This window comes from Phyllopteryx taeniolatus, chromosome 12 (genome assembly GCF_024500385.1).
Source record: "Phyllopteryx taeniolatus isolate TA_2022b chromosome 12, UOR_Ptae_1.2, whole genome shotgun sequence".
In the NCBI taxonomy this organism is placed as follows: domain Eukaryota; kingdom Metazoa; phylum Chordata; class Actinopteri; order Syngnathiformes; family Syngnathidae; genus Phyllopteryx; species Phyllopteryx taeniolatus.
Genome location: NC_084513.1, coordinates 8054952 through 8071022, shown reverse-complemented (window position 1 = coordinate 8071022; position 16071 = coordinate 8054952). Strand labels below are relative to the sequence as shown.

General features: G+C 41.1%; 1 protein-coding gene across 23 annotated transcripts in view; it reads right to left on the bottom strand.

Moving 5' to 3' along the window:
- The window catches only part of tns1b (tensin 1b), a 171590-nt gene that overhangs the window by 72684 nt on the left and 82835 nt on the right, over nt 1-16071 (bottom strand). For all 23 annotated transcript variants that reach the window (XM_061792464.1, XM_061792451.1, XM_061792475.1 and 20 more), the window contains one exon: nt 6214-6252. In XM_061792464.1, the coding sequence (XP_061648448.1) occupies nt 6214-6252 (39 nt within the window). The remainder of the gene's footprint in view (nt 1-6213; nt 6253-16071) is intronic.

The window sequence follows — 16071 nt, the reverse complement described above, 5'->3', positions numbered from 1 at the left end:
GCTTAGTGGCTTATTATGGTGCCTACTCATTTGCCTTTCACAGCTGTTTGCTGAGAGTTTTAACCAAAACGGGCCTTCATACGTCAACCAAACAGCAAGAGCAAGATTTCAAAACATTTTGGGAGGGGAAATGGAAATAGATACGTGTTTTTTTTTGTAATTGCCTATATTAATAGTTTAAACTGTAAATATACCACAAAGTATGACCCCAAAACACTTTACTATCATTTCAAACTGCGATTACAACATTACACTTAAAAATAAATGGCTTACAGTTTTGAGTTTGAAAAAAAAATGCACTCACAGTGGCTGTGTACAGTATGTACATATCCGCTAATGACTCCATAAAAACCACGATGTACCAATTCAACATACTTCCTTGGAAAAGCTTTACTAGTTTCCTTTTTAGACAGAGCTTTGGAGCCATCTTGTGGCATATTAAACATTTTCGAAAGAGTATGAAAAACGCAACTAAGTTTTTTTTTTTTTAGTTTTTTAGAGAATAATGGAGGATTAAACAGATGATTTCACCAATAGGGATTACTGTACATATAGATAATAAAGTAGAATGAAGAACATAACAAGCAGAGCAGTTGATTATTTTTTTTTAATAGTATGTTTTATAAAATATTAACACCGGTCAATTTGACCCACAGCATAACTGGGGGTTGACACTGCCAATAAATTGTCAGAGTCTGACTGAGTCCTCTACATATAACTTTTAGAATACAAAAAAGTCAAAGGAAAAGCAAAACACATACATATGATGACATCCCTATATATCAGCAGTTTGAAATCCGATGTTTGAATGTGATATAATATCAAATTCCCCATTTTTTTTCTAGTTAGAACTGTAATGTAAACAATCCTGTTATCAGCATTTTGCATAGTTTTATCTCGTTTATAAAACATAGATACTTAAATCCATCCGCACACACTGGTTTGAAATCATTTTAAAAACATAAATATGGGTAATAAAATGGGTAATAAAATGCCTTTCCAAGTTTATACGAACACACAGCTGTTCTTCTCTCATGCTCCACGCTCCTTCATCTCAACCTTTCACACAGCGATGCCCCAGAAATGTAAACACAACATGTATGGAGAGTTAGAACTAAGTTTGGAGTGTGTGCGAGTCCAGTTCCCATCCCCTTAGGTTAAAGTTGGGGGGCTTGGCGGGGGCTTCTAAAATGACAGGGATCCCTCAGGACCCTCCCTCGAAGAGAAGTGCAGAGTGAACTGTCTCCTCTGTGGGAAAAACTCGAGAGTACGAATGTGACCCTAAACTGCCTTCATGTTCTTGCTCCCACTAATGGACGCCTCTTGTTATGTAACCAAAAAGCCCAGCAGTCCAATGGGAGTCTCTGAAGGAATTCGCCAAGATGTATTATTTATTTATTTTTTACTCCTCAAAAGAAAAGTGGTTGTATGCAAACACAGTCAACTCACAGACACAGGTAACTTTCCATCCATCCATCTTTTATTCCACATATCCTCATTTGGGATAAACTGTCTTTTGGCAAAAGGTGTTGTACACCCTGGACAGGACGCCTGCCAAACACGAGGCACATATATACAAACCATTCACAATAACATTCATTTAGTGTCTTCAGTGAAGTAAACATGCCTGTTTTGGAAATGTACCTGGAGAAAACCAATGCAAACAAGGGATGAACATGCAAACTCCACACAGGAAGGCCAAAGCCCGGATTCGAACCCCCGAGCTCAGAACTGTGAAGTGGATGTGCTAACCACTTGTTTCGCCGTGCCGCCTCCCTACCTGCGATGTAAACATGAAAGACGGTTGCAGCCACATTGAAAGAGGTGCCAAATACAACCCTCATCCCCGACATATGGAGGCTTGTATATGGTGTGTTCGGCTGGGCTTTGTCCTGGAATTCCCTAACGAAAACTTGGCACTATTGAATGCAAATTAACTTTCGTACAAAAAACGCTCCCAGACAACAGAATGAGCACGTTCTCAATAACGCTTATCCGGCAGAAATGAACTAAGTTCAGTTCACGTTCGCACAAAACATGAACTGGTTCATGAACTTTCGTTCATTGAACTCCTTCAGGTACAACACTGCAGGGCTTACATGAGATGCCTGTATATGGCAAATTTTGAGCTCTATGTTGATAGACTAACACCTCCAAAAAAGTATAACAAAGTATTGCACTTATACTGTATATGCAAGTAGATTGTTTGGTTCCGAAATGATTTATCTCTGCCTTGTTTTTGTTTTGTTACCTAAAACAAATTGGCAGCTCAAGTTGGGTGGGTGGACCTTTTTTATATCCAACTTTCTTTGGACATGAAAATCTCTTTCATTTTTTTCTCTCAAATTTGAAGATGTCGCCAACAATGAAGATTGTTCTGTTCAGAGTTAAAATTTAAACATGTCTGCATTATTTATCAGACAGACTGTACGACTCAGAATCAGGTTGGCATTTCGTCTACTCAAAGTAACGCATGCACATAATACGTAATACGTGTGGTTCTAAACACAGCTACGCACAATTGGACCACATCTTGATTATTTTTGCCCTGGAGGTGTTCCTCCGCTGCACCTAAGACCTATAAAGGCTGGATGACATAAGTGTTAGTGTTTGATGGTATTTCATTTGTATGAAAGTACGTCTACTATTTCTGGGAAGGGTAGATTTAAAATCTGTAGTCTACCTCAATCAAAATTACGACTCTTTCTCCATTACTTCAAAGGAATTTTTGTTGTTGATTTTTAACAATTGATACTGTACCAGATTAGCAATTGTCTGTGCAGGCTATCTGATTCTGGATGAGGCTCTTTTGGGTGCAAATTCCTTAGTGGGAGTTTCTCGAAGTACAAGCCCTGGAATTTGCCCAGAATGGCTGCTTCAAACCCAAATGGCAGAATTACTGTTCAATTTCGGGCATGAAACCTGCAGACTTTTTTGTGCGTCCTGTTCTGAGAGACATATTCACCCACTTCCATGTGGCTCGGTTAAACTTTCAAGATGGTGCTAGTGAGGACCCATAAAATTCATACATTTACACCACGTTGCAAACAATGGTGAGTTTTTGGCCACGGTGTATCCAACATGAAAACCAGAGTCTATGTGTTAAAAAAAAAAAGCAATTTTCTCAACTTTCCAGTGACTTTTTTGGGGTCAGATTTGTGAACCTTAAAATAAATACATTATTTTACCAGAATACACACAATCTGGAGATTTTGGGGCATGTTAAGGCCCCCAAAGAAGCAATTAACTCATCACAAGAATAATCATAAACATAACGATTCCCAGAGGGCCTTTGGGCCCTAATTACAGACCTTCCCATTCTGAGTTGTCGCTATTTCGCTTCATCAGCCCATTACTCAACATCTACACATTTTCTTTATAGTTATATAATTTCCTTGTTGAGACTTTACACATTCATTCCAAATGTAAACCTACAATAAAAACATATACCCAAATAAAACTCTAGCACCCAGTACTGTACAATCACCAGCAAGCCATCGTTATGCCTCTAGCCAAGAAAAATGTTTTTTAAAAATGATTTTATTCTGATTCTAACTCTGTTTATTTTAGTACAGGAATGCCTGGATTCACAACAAACTGTCTCTGCCGACATCTTGGGTCAGTGCCGCTCGCCGTGTGCACTTTACCTGAGTGGGGCACTTAAATCATGCTGGACAAAGACATTCATGATTATGCAAGAGTTGGATAGGAACTGGCACCACGCACAGGAAATCTGGCTGGAGTACTGCTGCTAGAAACATGCATGCGAGCACATCCACACGTACGAAATGGTAACCGGCCAATTATAGGACTTGGGGCTTGCTTGGTCAAAACTTATGAAAAACTCAACTTGAATTTGACTTGGTATTCATAAGCCTCAAATTAACTTGTGCTTGAACTAAATGACTTGACAAGTCTTGCCTGTTCACATTTGTAAATCAGCAATCCTGGCAACCCAAGAGTAGGCCACGATGTGTGCCAAGGCCATCTCTGGAAGCCACTATCAGGGAGGGCACTCTGAAGAGTATTACATTTGTATTTAATTGAGAAGACAATAAAATACCGGTAATAGACAATATGAAGACTGGTTTAAGACCATAAAAAAAAAAAAAAAAAAAAAAACTGCGTGATTGTAAATGTGTTAGTCCAGCTAACTAACAATAAGTGACTCACGTATGAATGTATACTTAACCCAAGTAATGACTTGACTTCACTTGCTTGAAATTCAGCGGGGACTCGACTTGCTTGAAACTTGGGTGGGCCAATCTATGTGTGAAAAAAAAAGTAATTTTCCGTGGGGAGCTACTGAATGAGTTTTGGGGGGGTCGTACTCGGCATACAATACAAAATAAGCGCTTGCTTAGCCTGCTATGAAGGTGATTCATTTGTATACAGGTGAAGAATAATTATAAAAAACGGGCCCTAATCAAGCAGCAGGCATCTCTTCAAATGTTTTTGTTCTTGCATCATTACATCAGCGTCTTTGTATGAAATGTAAGACACATTCAAAAGCATTTTCCCTGGGAGCAAGGAAAAGTGCACCGGGGTATTTGCTTAGGTTTGTCAAGCATCCAAAACCATTAAAATACAAAACATGCAAGAAAAAGCGTGAGCAGCCCGTATCCCCACTGCACACAGCGCCTAATGACCAAAAAAGGCAATGAGGCAAGTGTGTTTTCAGTTCTCTTCAAATACACTTCATACTCTGACTACATCCCTCTTCCATAGTTAGACCAAAATATGTCATCACGATACAGCAGATTCCCTGAACCCACGCTCACTCACCTCTTCTTTCAGACCCAATATTGGTAAGTTGATTTCAGACCACAGCTTTTTGATTCATAACTCCAAAAACAGCTTTATAGTTATATTTCATTTATATTGGCAAAGATTAAATGTCTGCTTCGAGAATATGAATGCCTTCTCCAAGCTCCTCGAGTCACTGCTTGGCCACTAAATTTAATGTACCATGGAACTTCCAAAAGAAAGCTGCAAACAGCAATGAACAGGCCCTCGGAGTCCCACACACTATTGGTGGGCTGTATGGCTGATGATTTTTGGGTGAGTCATCAAACTTAGACTCATAATTTCGATATGTCCATCTGTCTAGTATACATAGCTAATATTTTATTGCAATCAGACAAAATGTCTAGAAGACCAACGTGGACCTCAAAATGGTTGCTTCAAACCAAAATGGCTGGCCTCCTGGTTCTTTTCAAGTATAACAAATTTGATGTTACTAAGTCAAACTGGCTGTGGAGACAACATGTTGAAAACATGGTTTAAATTTGGTAGCAAGCTGACAAACTCTCAAGAAGGCCAAATTGTCCCTAAAAATTGCTGCTTTTAACAAAAATGGCTGACCTACTGTGTCTTTACAGGAACTGCTTATTGAGCCTTTTGTGGGTATACTCATGATATAAATACCTGCCAAATTTCATGTTGCTAAGTCAAGCTGGTTTTGGGTGCTGAATTTTAAAAACACGGTTTAAATTTGGTAGAGTCATTTGTCTTTGAAGGACCTCTGGAAATGGACAAATCGACCCCGAAATGACTGCCTACAACCTAAGCGGCCGACGTCCTGTGCATTTTACAGCAGCGGTTCTTGAGACTTTTTTATAGGTGTATTCATTCTGGATGTGCCTGCCAAATTTCACGTCGCTAAGTAAAATGACTGAATTGTTAAAAAGTTTAATTGAAATTGAATGTAAACCTGTACAGAAACAACTCTAAAAAAAAATGAAAAAACCTAAAAAAACACTGTAGAGTGTACAGAGAAGTTCTATTCTAAGGACATTTTTATGGGTCTTGTCATGCTGGAACTGCATGACTGCTGGAATTTCGTGTTGCTGAGTCAAACAGTCATTAACATGGTTAAAATGAAGTAGCAATCAGATAAAATCTCTAAATTGTGTGTCTTTGAATGACCGCTGAAAATGGACAAATTGACCCTGAAATGCCTGCTTCTGACCAAAATGGCCGACTTCATGTACATTGTACACCATGAGTTCTTGAGACATTTTTTGAGGGTCTGGTCATGTTGGACACAAGTGCGGAATTTCATGCTGCTAAGTTGAACTGCTTTAAGAGGCTACATCTGGGTAAGGTTCTGAGTGCACTACTGAAACAATTTTTAGGGGTCATAATACATATTCACACTAAAACAACCAATAATGTACAACATAAAGGTTACTTGAAACAAACTTCACTTACCAGCTCATAGTTTGTCGCTGGAACACAAGACGAAGACACCTAAAACAAGAGAGGAATTTGTCAAAAACAGATCAATGTTTTATGTTTTTGTTTGACATTTGTAATATGGGGCGGCACGGTGAGTGACTGGTTAGAGCGTCAGCCTCACAGTTCTGAGGACTGGGGTTCAAAGCCCGGCCCTGCCTGTGTGGAGTTTGCATGTTCTCCCCGTGCCTGCGTGGGTTTTCTCCGGGCACTCCTGTTTCCTCGCACATCCCCAAAACATGCATGATAGGTTGATTGAAAACTCTAAATTGCCCGTAGGTGTGAATGTGAGTGTGAATGGTTGTTTGTTTATGTGTGCCCTGCGATTGGCTGGCAACAAGTTCAGGCTGTACCCCGCCTCCTGCCCGAAGATAGCTGGGATAGGCTCCAGCACTCCCGCGACCCTTGTGAGGATAAGCGGCTCAGAAAATGGATGGATGGATTTGTAATATGGACTTTCTCACTCGTATAGAGTATCATGCTGTAGACTGACACGGTATAGCAGTGTAGCTCGCACTTAGACATCCAAACAGTTCACATGGGGTAATGATACCTCGAGTACAAAGGGGGATTACAAATGACAATATCCATCCGCTAAAAATAATTTAGGCCTAGCTTTCAAAAAAACAAGATAAAAAAAAATAATTTTTAAAAAAGCTATTCATGCCGCTGTTTAAAATAAACTGTGTGAACCATGAAATGACAATGTTTAAAAGTTGTACTAACCACAGTATGATTACAGGGCAACTGAACTTTCTGAACAACACGACTACAGGGGCTGAATTTGTATCTTTTCAACTCAAACTGACATCCTTCCTAACCCAGAGACCGAGCTTATTAAGCATAAATGTCCACGCTGAAGCAGCAATGGGATTCCTCCAAAAGGAACCCATGATCTGTCTCAGGATAATCTGATTAGCATCCTTTGACATCATCGTGACATGGGCTTGGACACAGAACTCTCAGGACTGATGAACAGGAAGAGTGTGGGGATAATGGCCTCGAACAGGAGACGCAAGCGATGAGTATCAAAACAAATAGGACACAGCTACTGATGTTTCCTTCCTGGACATCTGTAATATGTCCAAGATTGTTTTTGTTTCCCCCGCAATCATTTTTTCAAATCTGTATTCAACTCATTTGTATTTCCAACCCAGCCAGCTTCTGATACTTGGGGGGAGGGGGCGGGGTGACAAGAAAGGCTCACAAAAATTATAAATCTTACAGCTATTCGCCAGGGATTGGGACTGAGCCCTACCTCGAATAGTGGAAAAACTGCAAGTAATTGATAACCCCCCCTAAAAATATGTATAATTATTATATGTATAAGTATTAAGTTTAAATCTTAAATACACCACAAAGGCTGATCCTAAAACACGTTTCTATCATTTAAACCATAGCTTACAACATAACCTTAAAAATAAATAAGTCACTTTTACAACCTGTAAATATACTAATTGTTCAGCAATAACAAAATCACCACTCAGCAGAGTAAAAAAAAAAATTTAAAAATACGTGTTGAAGAGATTGGCTGGCAACCAGTTCAGGGTGTACCCCGCCTCCTGCCCGATGACAGCTGGGATAGGCTCCAGCACGCCCGCGACCCTAGTGAGGAGAAGCGGCTCAGAAAATGGATGGATGGATGGACGTGTTGAAGAATCGCTGTAGCTACATCCAACCCAGGCTAAACTTAGTTCCTCCCCTCACAGATCTTAGAACAGTCAAGATGTATCACTTTAACACAGTTCCTTGGAATCAATTACTGATTTCCTATTATCCAGAGTTTTGGCAACATATTGTGTAATCTCAAAAAACCTTCCATCTTTGCCACTGCTACCTTTTTCATGGACGCGCCTGCTTATTTCAGCAAGACAAATGCCAAACCACATTCTAAGTTCTTTGTCGTGTATTCAATTAAATATAGGTCGAACATGATTTGCAAATCATTGTATTCTGTTTTTATTTATGTTTAACACAATGTCCCAACTTCATTGGAATTAGGGTTGTACTTTCCTTAATATGTGAAACTAAATTTACATGTGGCTGTGGTTTGTCATTTGCCCGACACGTTCTCGTATGGAAGCTTTGATAAACCTTGAGGGCACCTCCATGGAATGCGTCTCTGTTTTTCCAGAATTTCATCTTGTCAGGTTGACGTGTGTCTACAGTATCTTGGTACAGCTTCAAGTTATTCTAACGCTCCTTCTTATGCCGCTCCCTTATCGCTCGCAACAACACGCTGTTCATCTTTTGGGGTGAGCTCAGCCTTGAAGTGGCCGTCGAAGTCCTTGACTCGATGGGCCTGCTCAGTGTTTTCACCTGACAAGCCTCCAGCTGAGAATAACAGTCACGTGTTTGTATTCCAAGTATCCAATGTGGGATGCCAACAATTGATTTAATAGGCTAGTTCTTTTTGAGTCAACAGGGTGGTTGACTAATTTATTCGCATGGCTGTCATACAAACTGTGGGTTGGTGGTCTGCCCACGTCAGAATGGCTCACATTCTCCCCTCATGTGAAAAGTCTGCTTTGTAAACTTGCTGGAAAGCAAACGCGAGGAACTCTCACAAGCCACAGATGGTATTTACCTGATCGGAAGGCTTCAGGTGGGACCCAAGTAGTGGACTAACCAACTGCCAAACGGTGGTACGACAGTGTATAAAAAGTTTGTCTGAAAAGTTGTTATGAAGAGAACTAACAGTTAGAGTACGCTTGAAGACAATTAGGATGACTCGCCATGAAAAATGAGGTGCAAGAGCCCTTCATTGCTTCAAAAGTTGGAAAAATTTAGCCCCTGACCCCGGCCGGTTTCGCTGATCAACACAAAATTGAGTGGGCATGTCTATCATAAATGGACACGCAAAAAAAGTCTCAAAGACCCATGCACGATATTGAACTGGATGTCCACCATTTTGGTTTGAAGCAGACATTTTGAGTGAATTCCAGGGCTTTGACTTTGATGAACTCCGTATTGACAACTTGCCCAAATGAGCCAGAGTCAGAAGCAGGTGCCCTTGACTAATGCTAGATTGTGAAGGTACACTGTCTGATGTGGGTGGAGTGTGGCGACCAAGTTTGACGACAATTTCAAACAACAAAGGGGATGCGAGGGCAGTTTTAATTGAATTTATACTTTACGTCTAAACAAAACAAAAAGTGTGTATGCAATGTCCCTTCTGAAAACCAACACACAGTCTTTGTCTGTGCTTTGCGGTGCGTGGGAAGGAGGGCTGGTCAGCGCGTGTGTTGATGCTATCGAGATTATTCAAATGACTGTAATATAATAAAGGATAATTGTGTTGTTGCATTCCGTACATGCTTGGGTTAACGACATTAACTGAGGGCCCATTTCCTGCAGACAAAGGTCCAAGTCGGACGTCTCTGGCTTGTCGGCCGGTGTTCATTTTCACACAGCTTCTTCTCAGCTAATAACACACACGGTGTTCAGTCACGTTATGTAACAGCTGTCAGTCTCAATAAGTCAATAACGATACAGTGAGTTACAGTTATCTATTGTGCAAACAATCGCTTAAATCTCTGCTTCAGAAAAAAAAGTAATCTGTCCTGATAGTCAGCTTTACCAATGAAATGTCTGCCATCGCCAACTTTTCTCAGTATTCTTCTTCACTGGCGCATAAACACACAAACCCCTCAGAGTGCTTTTATGCTCATCCAAGTCTACTGTATATCCCCACGAAGCTATTCGGTGTGCAAATTCAATTTGTGAGGTGTAACCAGTAACAGGAGGCTCGCTGTATTCGTGATGGCGGAGTGTTGCCAGACTTGCAGGTTCGTGTGGGATGATTATCAAAGAGAAAAGGAATATTGATTTATCACAGTCTTTGTGAGCGTTATGACATTTCTCTTTTCTTGCTGAAAGCTTCGTGGAAAAAGGTAAAATATATCAAACGGACTGGACAGAGCAGTAGTGGTGCGGACAGGACTGAACAAGAGTCTAAACACCTGGCTCAAACGCTGTCTGAGTGCTGCTGATTTATGTTTCACATAAAGAAGCTTGAAAAGAAGGACTTCAGACATTGGGGCATGTGTGATCCTGATTAGTTACTGTCTGTGTCTCTGTGTTTTTGGGTGTGATCTCTAAATATATAATAAAATGCTTGGTGATAAATTGGCTCATCATGTCTATTACAAATTTTGACTTGGGGAAATATCCTGATGTAAGGTGCATGTGTGTCTTTACGGTTAAGGGTGTAACCAACATAAAAACCAGAGAACTGTCAAGGGGTGAAAAAAAATGTGAAGCTAAGAGAAGATGGATCAGATCAATTACCTCCTTCACTACAGCAGACGTTTAAATTCGTCATCTGGAATCCAACCGTTTACAGCCACTGATAAATATATTCGTCAAGTACGTTTTTCAACATTTAGGCATGGAAGAGGCTCTCACCCAGCTTGTCTGTAAAATTCAGGTTTGTAAACCACTATAAGGATGAACAGATCCCTGTAGATGGAGTCATTGCATCACTTTGTATTTGAGATCAGCACAGCCTTTGAGTTGAAGATTAGGGAGGTGAATTTCAGCTAGTCATGCTGATTATGAAGGAGAGAAATGCCAGTACGTTGGAAGTCTGACAAGGTTAGGCACCTGAGACTTGAACATGTATGAGTATGTATATATACGGTATCGGGATCTCTCATCGTGATCGGGAGAAAAATTGACGCAGTTCATGGAGTGAATGCCGAAGGCCGTGTTAATAAAAGCCACACTCGAGCCATCCAGTGAGTCCGCATCGTTTCTAAGTTGTACGTCTGAAAGTAAATTATTATTTTGCTATCAAAAGCCATTTCTTAGTCTTGTTTATGTTGCTTCATAGTTTGAAGTGTCACAAAAATAAAAAATAAATATTAGCATCAAAGTCGCTGTTCTGCTTATCATTCGTTTTCTTCACTTTGTAATCAGAAACCACTGTTTTCGTTGAAACCAACCTATGTTCTACTGCTGATTACTAAAGTACAGAAAATATAGAAACAATTTTTTTTCTGGAGAAAGAACAGAGTCTGCTCTTTCTTTTGGTAGGTTCAGTGCTTATATTTTCACAGAACACAATATTCTGTGGGTCTTGAAATATTAGTCAAAATGTTCTAAAACTGCGGGAACTCTTGCTTTGAAAACGGCTGACAGTGAATGAAAGTGAAAGGTGCACTACATGGAGTAGTGCCCCCCCGCCTCTCAGTCAAAAGGAAAATAGAGGGACAATTCGTCATGATCAGTGTCTTTTTAGTTGTTCAGGGTTAATAGTGATTTGCCTATGGAACCTATTAAATCTATTTGGATTTTGTTGTCGCCTGTTATGCGTGGTAGTGAGATTGTCCCCCACGATTATTTGTTAATGGAGTATCTGTTTTTTTTTTGGGGGGGGGGACTTTGTAATCATGATTTATTGATCCTGCTACCCAGTAACTTTGTTTGCCTTTTGTAAATAAATTCTTATTATTTTTTTAATTCCCCTGCCCTCAAACCATGCCTTATCGGCTTCCGTTCGCTTGGGTCCACCTGCTTTTTAAGTGCACGCCACCACCACGCCACGCAACCCACATGATGAACACTCTCGTACTCAGAGGATTTCCAACGAAGCTTGTAAAAAGGCTAACTGCTATGTTAGCCCCGCACATTTGATCTGTGTGCTTCAATAAGACAAGACAAGGCACTATAAGCTCCAGTTTTAGCCACATTGTGAGTGTCTTGGGTGTTCCGCAGACAAAGGTTTCATTGGACATTTAGCTAAGTAGCGAGCACGCTACATGAAGGTGAATATAAATATTAATGAAAAGTTGAATATTCAGAGTCATAAAACACATGGTGATCATCAGATAGTGAATATATATTTCCTATCTCCTCCAAGCATAAAATATTGCCACCACCTATAGGACATGGGTGTTCAGCCTCGGTGACACTGTGACTTAGTCCGTGCTCTTGTTCATACCGTAATTGTATGATTAAAACATGGAGACACCACATCTTTATTGAGAAATTACAGATTTCATCCTACGTTTTTTTCTTCGTGGATGGATATCTTTTTAAAGAAAAAACAACATAACAAGACGGTTAAAAATATTTTCGCTGTGGGGCAGAGGACACCTTGTATGTCCAAATATCTTCAATTTCACATTTCTTTACAATTCGATACTATTGCTCTCTCCCCATGTCGTATGTTATTTTTTACCCATTATTAACCAATTGAAATCGTTGAAAATAGCTTGAGAACACATTTATTAAGTCTCTTGGACACTTGAACTGTCTCAGAAGTGTCAAAAAAAAAAAAAAAGTCTGGATATTTTTTAGACAAGAACAAGTGAAAATAGTTAGGTTAGATACATTGGAGTAATTCTCTTGTTAAAAACAGATAGCTGTAATGCTTCAGTGTAGAAGGAAGCGGTCAGTCATGAAGGAAAGTAGCGTACAGATTCAGCCTAATACACTGCTTACTCAGCTCATCGTTTTATTTATTGCATCATTAACGTTTCAAGGATCTTTGAAAAAGGGTTTGGGAGGAGGAGGTAACCACAGTCGTTTGCTTTTGTGAAGTATTAAAGGATTTATGTCTAGTTGGGGGTACTATCATTTTAATCAATGACAGCCTAATAAATCAGTGTTTTTAAATTAGTGAGTGAATGATTTTGCGGTAGTGATGTGTTGATGTTGGTGCACAACAGTACATGATAGCAATATAAGGTATACAGTAATCCCTTGTTAATGGTGGGGGTTAGGTTTCAGACTCAATAGGTGCAATCTAAGAAGTAGTGACGATATATGTTTTAATTTTTATACATTTTAAACTGTATGAACCTCCTTAGACTCTTATTAATCTTCCCCACACTCTTATAAACATGTTCTATACTCAAACACCTTTTCAGCTCATACAGAAGTACTGGACACTATGTACATTGTATTCTTTGTAATGTGCCTTGATGTCACTGATGGTGTAGTGGTACACTTGCCTGACTTTAGCGCGGGCAGTGTGGGTCCAGTTCCCACTCAGCGACAGTGTGAATGTGAGTGCAAATGGTTGTCTATGTCTATAAGTGCCCTACGACTGACTGGCGACCAGTTCAGGGTGTGGTCCGCCTTTCGCCCAAAGTCAGCTGGGATAGGCTCCAGCGCCCCGCGACCTTATCCACGATAAGCGGTGTTGAAAATGGATGGATGGATGGTGTCTTAATGAATTTTTCGTTTTCTTAGTTTTAATGTTTTAGACAAGGAAGCATTTATTTTACCTATTTTACCACACACAAACAATGAAAGCACACACTCAACCTCCCGCGATATGATGAATTATGCATGATATGAATCTTCTTTTCCTTTCGGCTTGTCCCTTTAGGGGTCGCCACCGCGCATCATCCTTTTCCATGAGAGCCTATGTCCTGCATCCTCCTCTCGAACACCAACTGCCCTCATGTCTTCCCTCACGACATCCATCAACCTTCTCTTTGGTCTTCCTCTAGCTCCCTTGCCTGGCAGCTCCATTCTCATCATCTTTCTACCAATAAACTCACTATTTCTCCTCTGGACGTGTCCAAACCATCGAAGTCTGCTCTCTCTGACTTTGTCTCCAAAAAATCGAATCTTGGCTGTCCCTCTGATGAGCTCATTTCTAATTTTATCCAATCTGGTCACTCCGAGAGCGAAGCTCTGCTTCCTGTTGTCTCTTCAGTGCCACTGTCTCTAATCCGGACATCATGGCTGGCCTCACCACTGTTTTATAAACTTTGCCCTTCATCCTAGCAGAGACTCTTCTGTCACATAGCACACCTGACACCTTCCTCCACCCATTCCAACCTGCTTGGACCCGTTTCTTCACTTCCTGACCACACTCACCATTGCTCTGGACTGTTGAGCCCAAGTATTTAAAGTATTCCACCTTTGGTATGTCTTCTCCCTGTAGCCTCACTCTTCCCCCACCACTCCTCTCATTCATGCACATATATTCTGTTTTACTTCGGCTAATCTTCATTCTTCATTGCCTCCATCTTTCTAACTGTTCCCCCACCTGCTCCCTGCTTTCACTGCAGATCACGATGTCGTCTGCAAACATCATGGTCCACAGGGATTCCAGTCTAACCTCATCTGTCAACCTATCCTTCACAGGAAACAAACAGGAAGGGGCTCAGGGCTGATCCCTGATGCAGTCCCACCTCCACCTTAAATTCATCTGTCACACCTACAGCACACCTCACCACTGTTCCGCTGCCCTCGTACATGTCCTGTATTATTCTAACATACTTCTCTGCCACTCCAGACTTCCGCATGCAGTACCACAGTTCCTCTCTGGGTACTCTGTCATAGGCATTCTCTAGATGTACAAAGACACAATGTAGCTCCTTCTCACCTTCTTTTCCATCAACATCCTCAAGGCAAATAATGCATCTGCGGTATTCTTTCTAGGCATGAAACCAAACTGTTGCTCGCAAATACTCACTTCTGTCCTGAGTCTAGCCTACACTACTTTTTCCCATAACTTCATTGTGTGGCTCAACTTTATTCCTCTATTGTTCCCACAGCACTGCACATCACCCTTGTTCTTAAAAATGGGCACCAGCACACTTTTCCTCCATTCCTCAGGCATCTTCTCACGCGCTAGAATTCTATTGACCAAGCTGGTCAAAAACTCCACAGCCACCATACCTGCACAGGAATGTCATCAGGACCCACTGCCTTTCCATTTTTCGTCCTCTTTAATGCCTTTCTAACTTCCCCCTTACTAATCATTGCCACTTCCTGGTCCACCACACTTGCCTCTTCTACGCTCCCTTCTCTCATTTTCCTCATTCATCAACTCCTCAAAGTATTCTTTCCATCTATCTAGCCCACCACTGGTACCAGTCAACATATTTCCATCTCTATCCTTAATCACCCTAACCTGCTGCACATCCTTCCCATCTCTACCCCTCTGTCTGGCCAACCTGTATAGATCCTTTTCTCCTTCTTTAGTGTCCAACCTGGCATACATGTCTTCATATGCCTCGTTTGGCCTTTGCCACCTCTACCTTTGCCCTATGTCGCATCTCAATATATTCCTTTTGCCTCTCCTCGGTCCTCTCAGTGTCCCACTTCTTCTTAGTTAACCTTTTTCCCTGGATGATTTCCTGTACTGTGAGGTTCCACCACCAAGTCTGCTTCTCTCCTTTCCTCCCAGAAGATACACCAAGTACTCTCCTGCCTGCCTCTCTGATCACCTTGGCTGCAGTGGTCCAGTCTTCGTGGAAACTCCTCCTGTCCACCGAGAGCCTGTTTCACCTCTGCTCAACACTTGTCCTGTCTCAGCTTCCACCACATGGTTCTCTGCTCTGTCTTTGTCTTCTTAAGATTCCTCCCCACCACCAGAGTCATCTTACACACCACCATCCTATGCTGTCTAGCCACACTCTCCCCTACCACTACCTTACAGTCAGTAACCTCCTTCAGATTACATCGTCTGCACAAGATGTAATCCACCTGCGTGCTTCTATCTCCGCTCTTGTAGGTCACCCTATGGTCCTGCCTCTTCTGGAAAAAGGTGTTTACTTCAGCCATTTGCATCCTTTTTGCACAGTCTACCACCATCTGACCCTCCAAGTTCCTTTCCTGGATGCTGTACTTACCCATCACTTTTTCATCACCTCTGTTTCCTTCACCAACACATCCATTACAATCTGCACCAATTACGACTCTCTCTCTCTGTCTGGGATGCTCAGAACTATTTCGTCTAGTTCCTTCCGGAATTTATCTTTCACCTCTAGGTTACATCCTACCTGTGGGGCATAGCCACTAATCACATTATACATAACACCCTCAAGTTCAAGTTTCAGCCTTATCAATCGATCTGATACTCTTTTC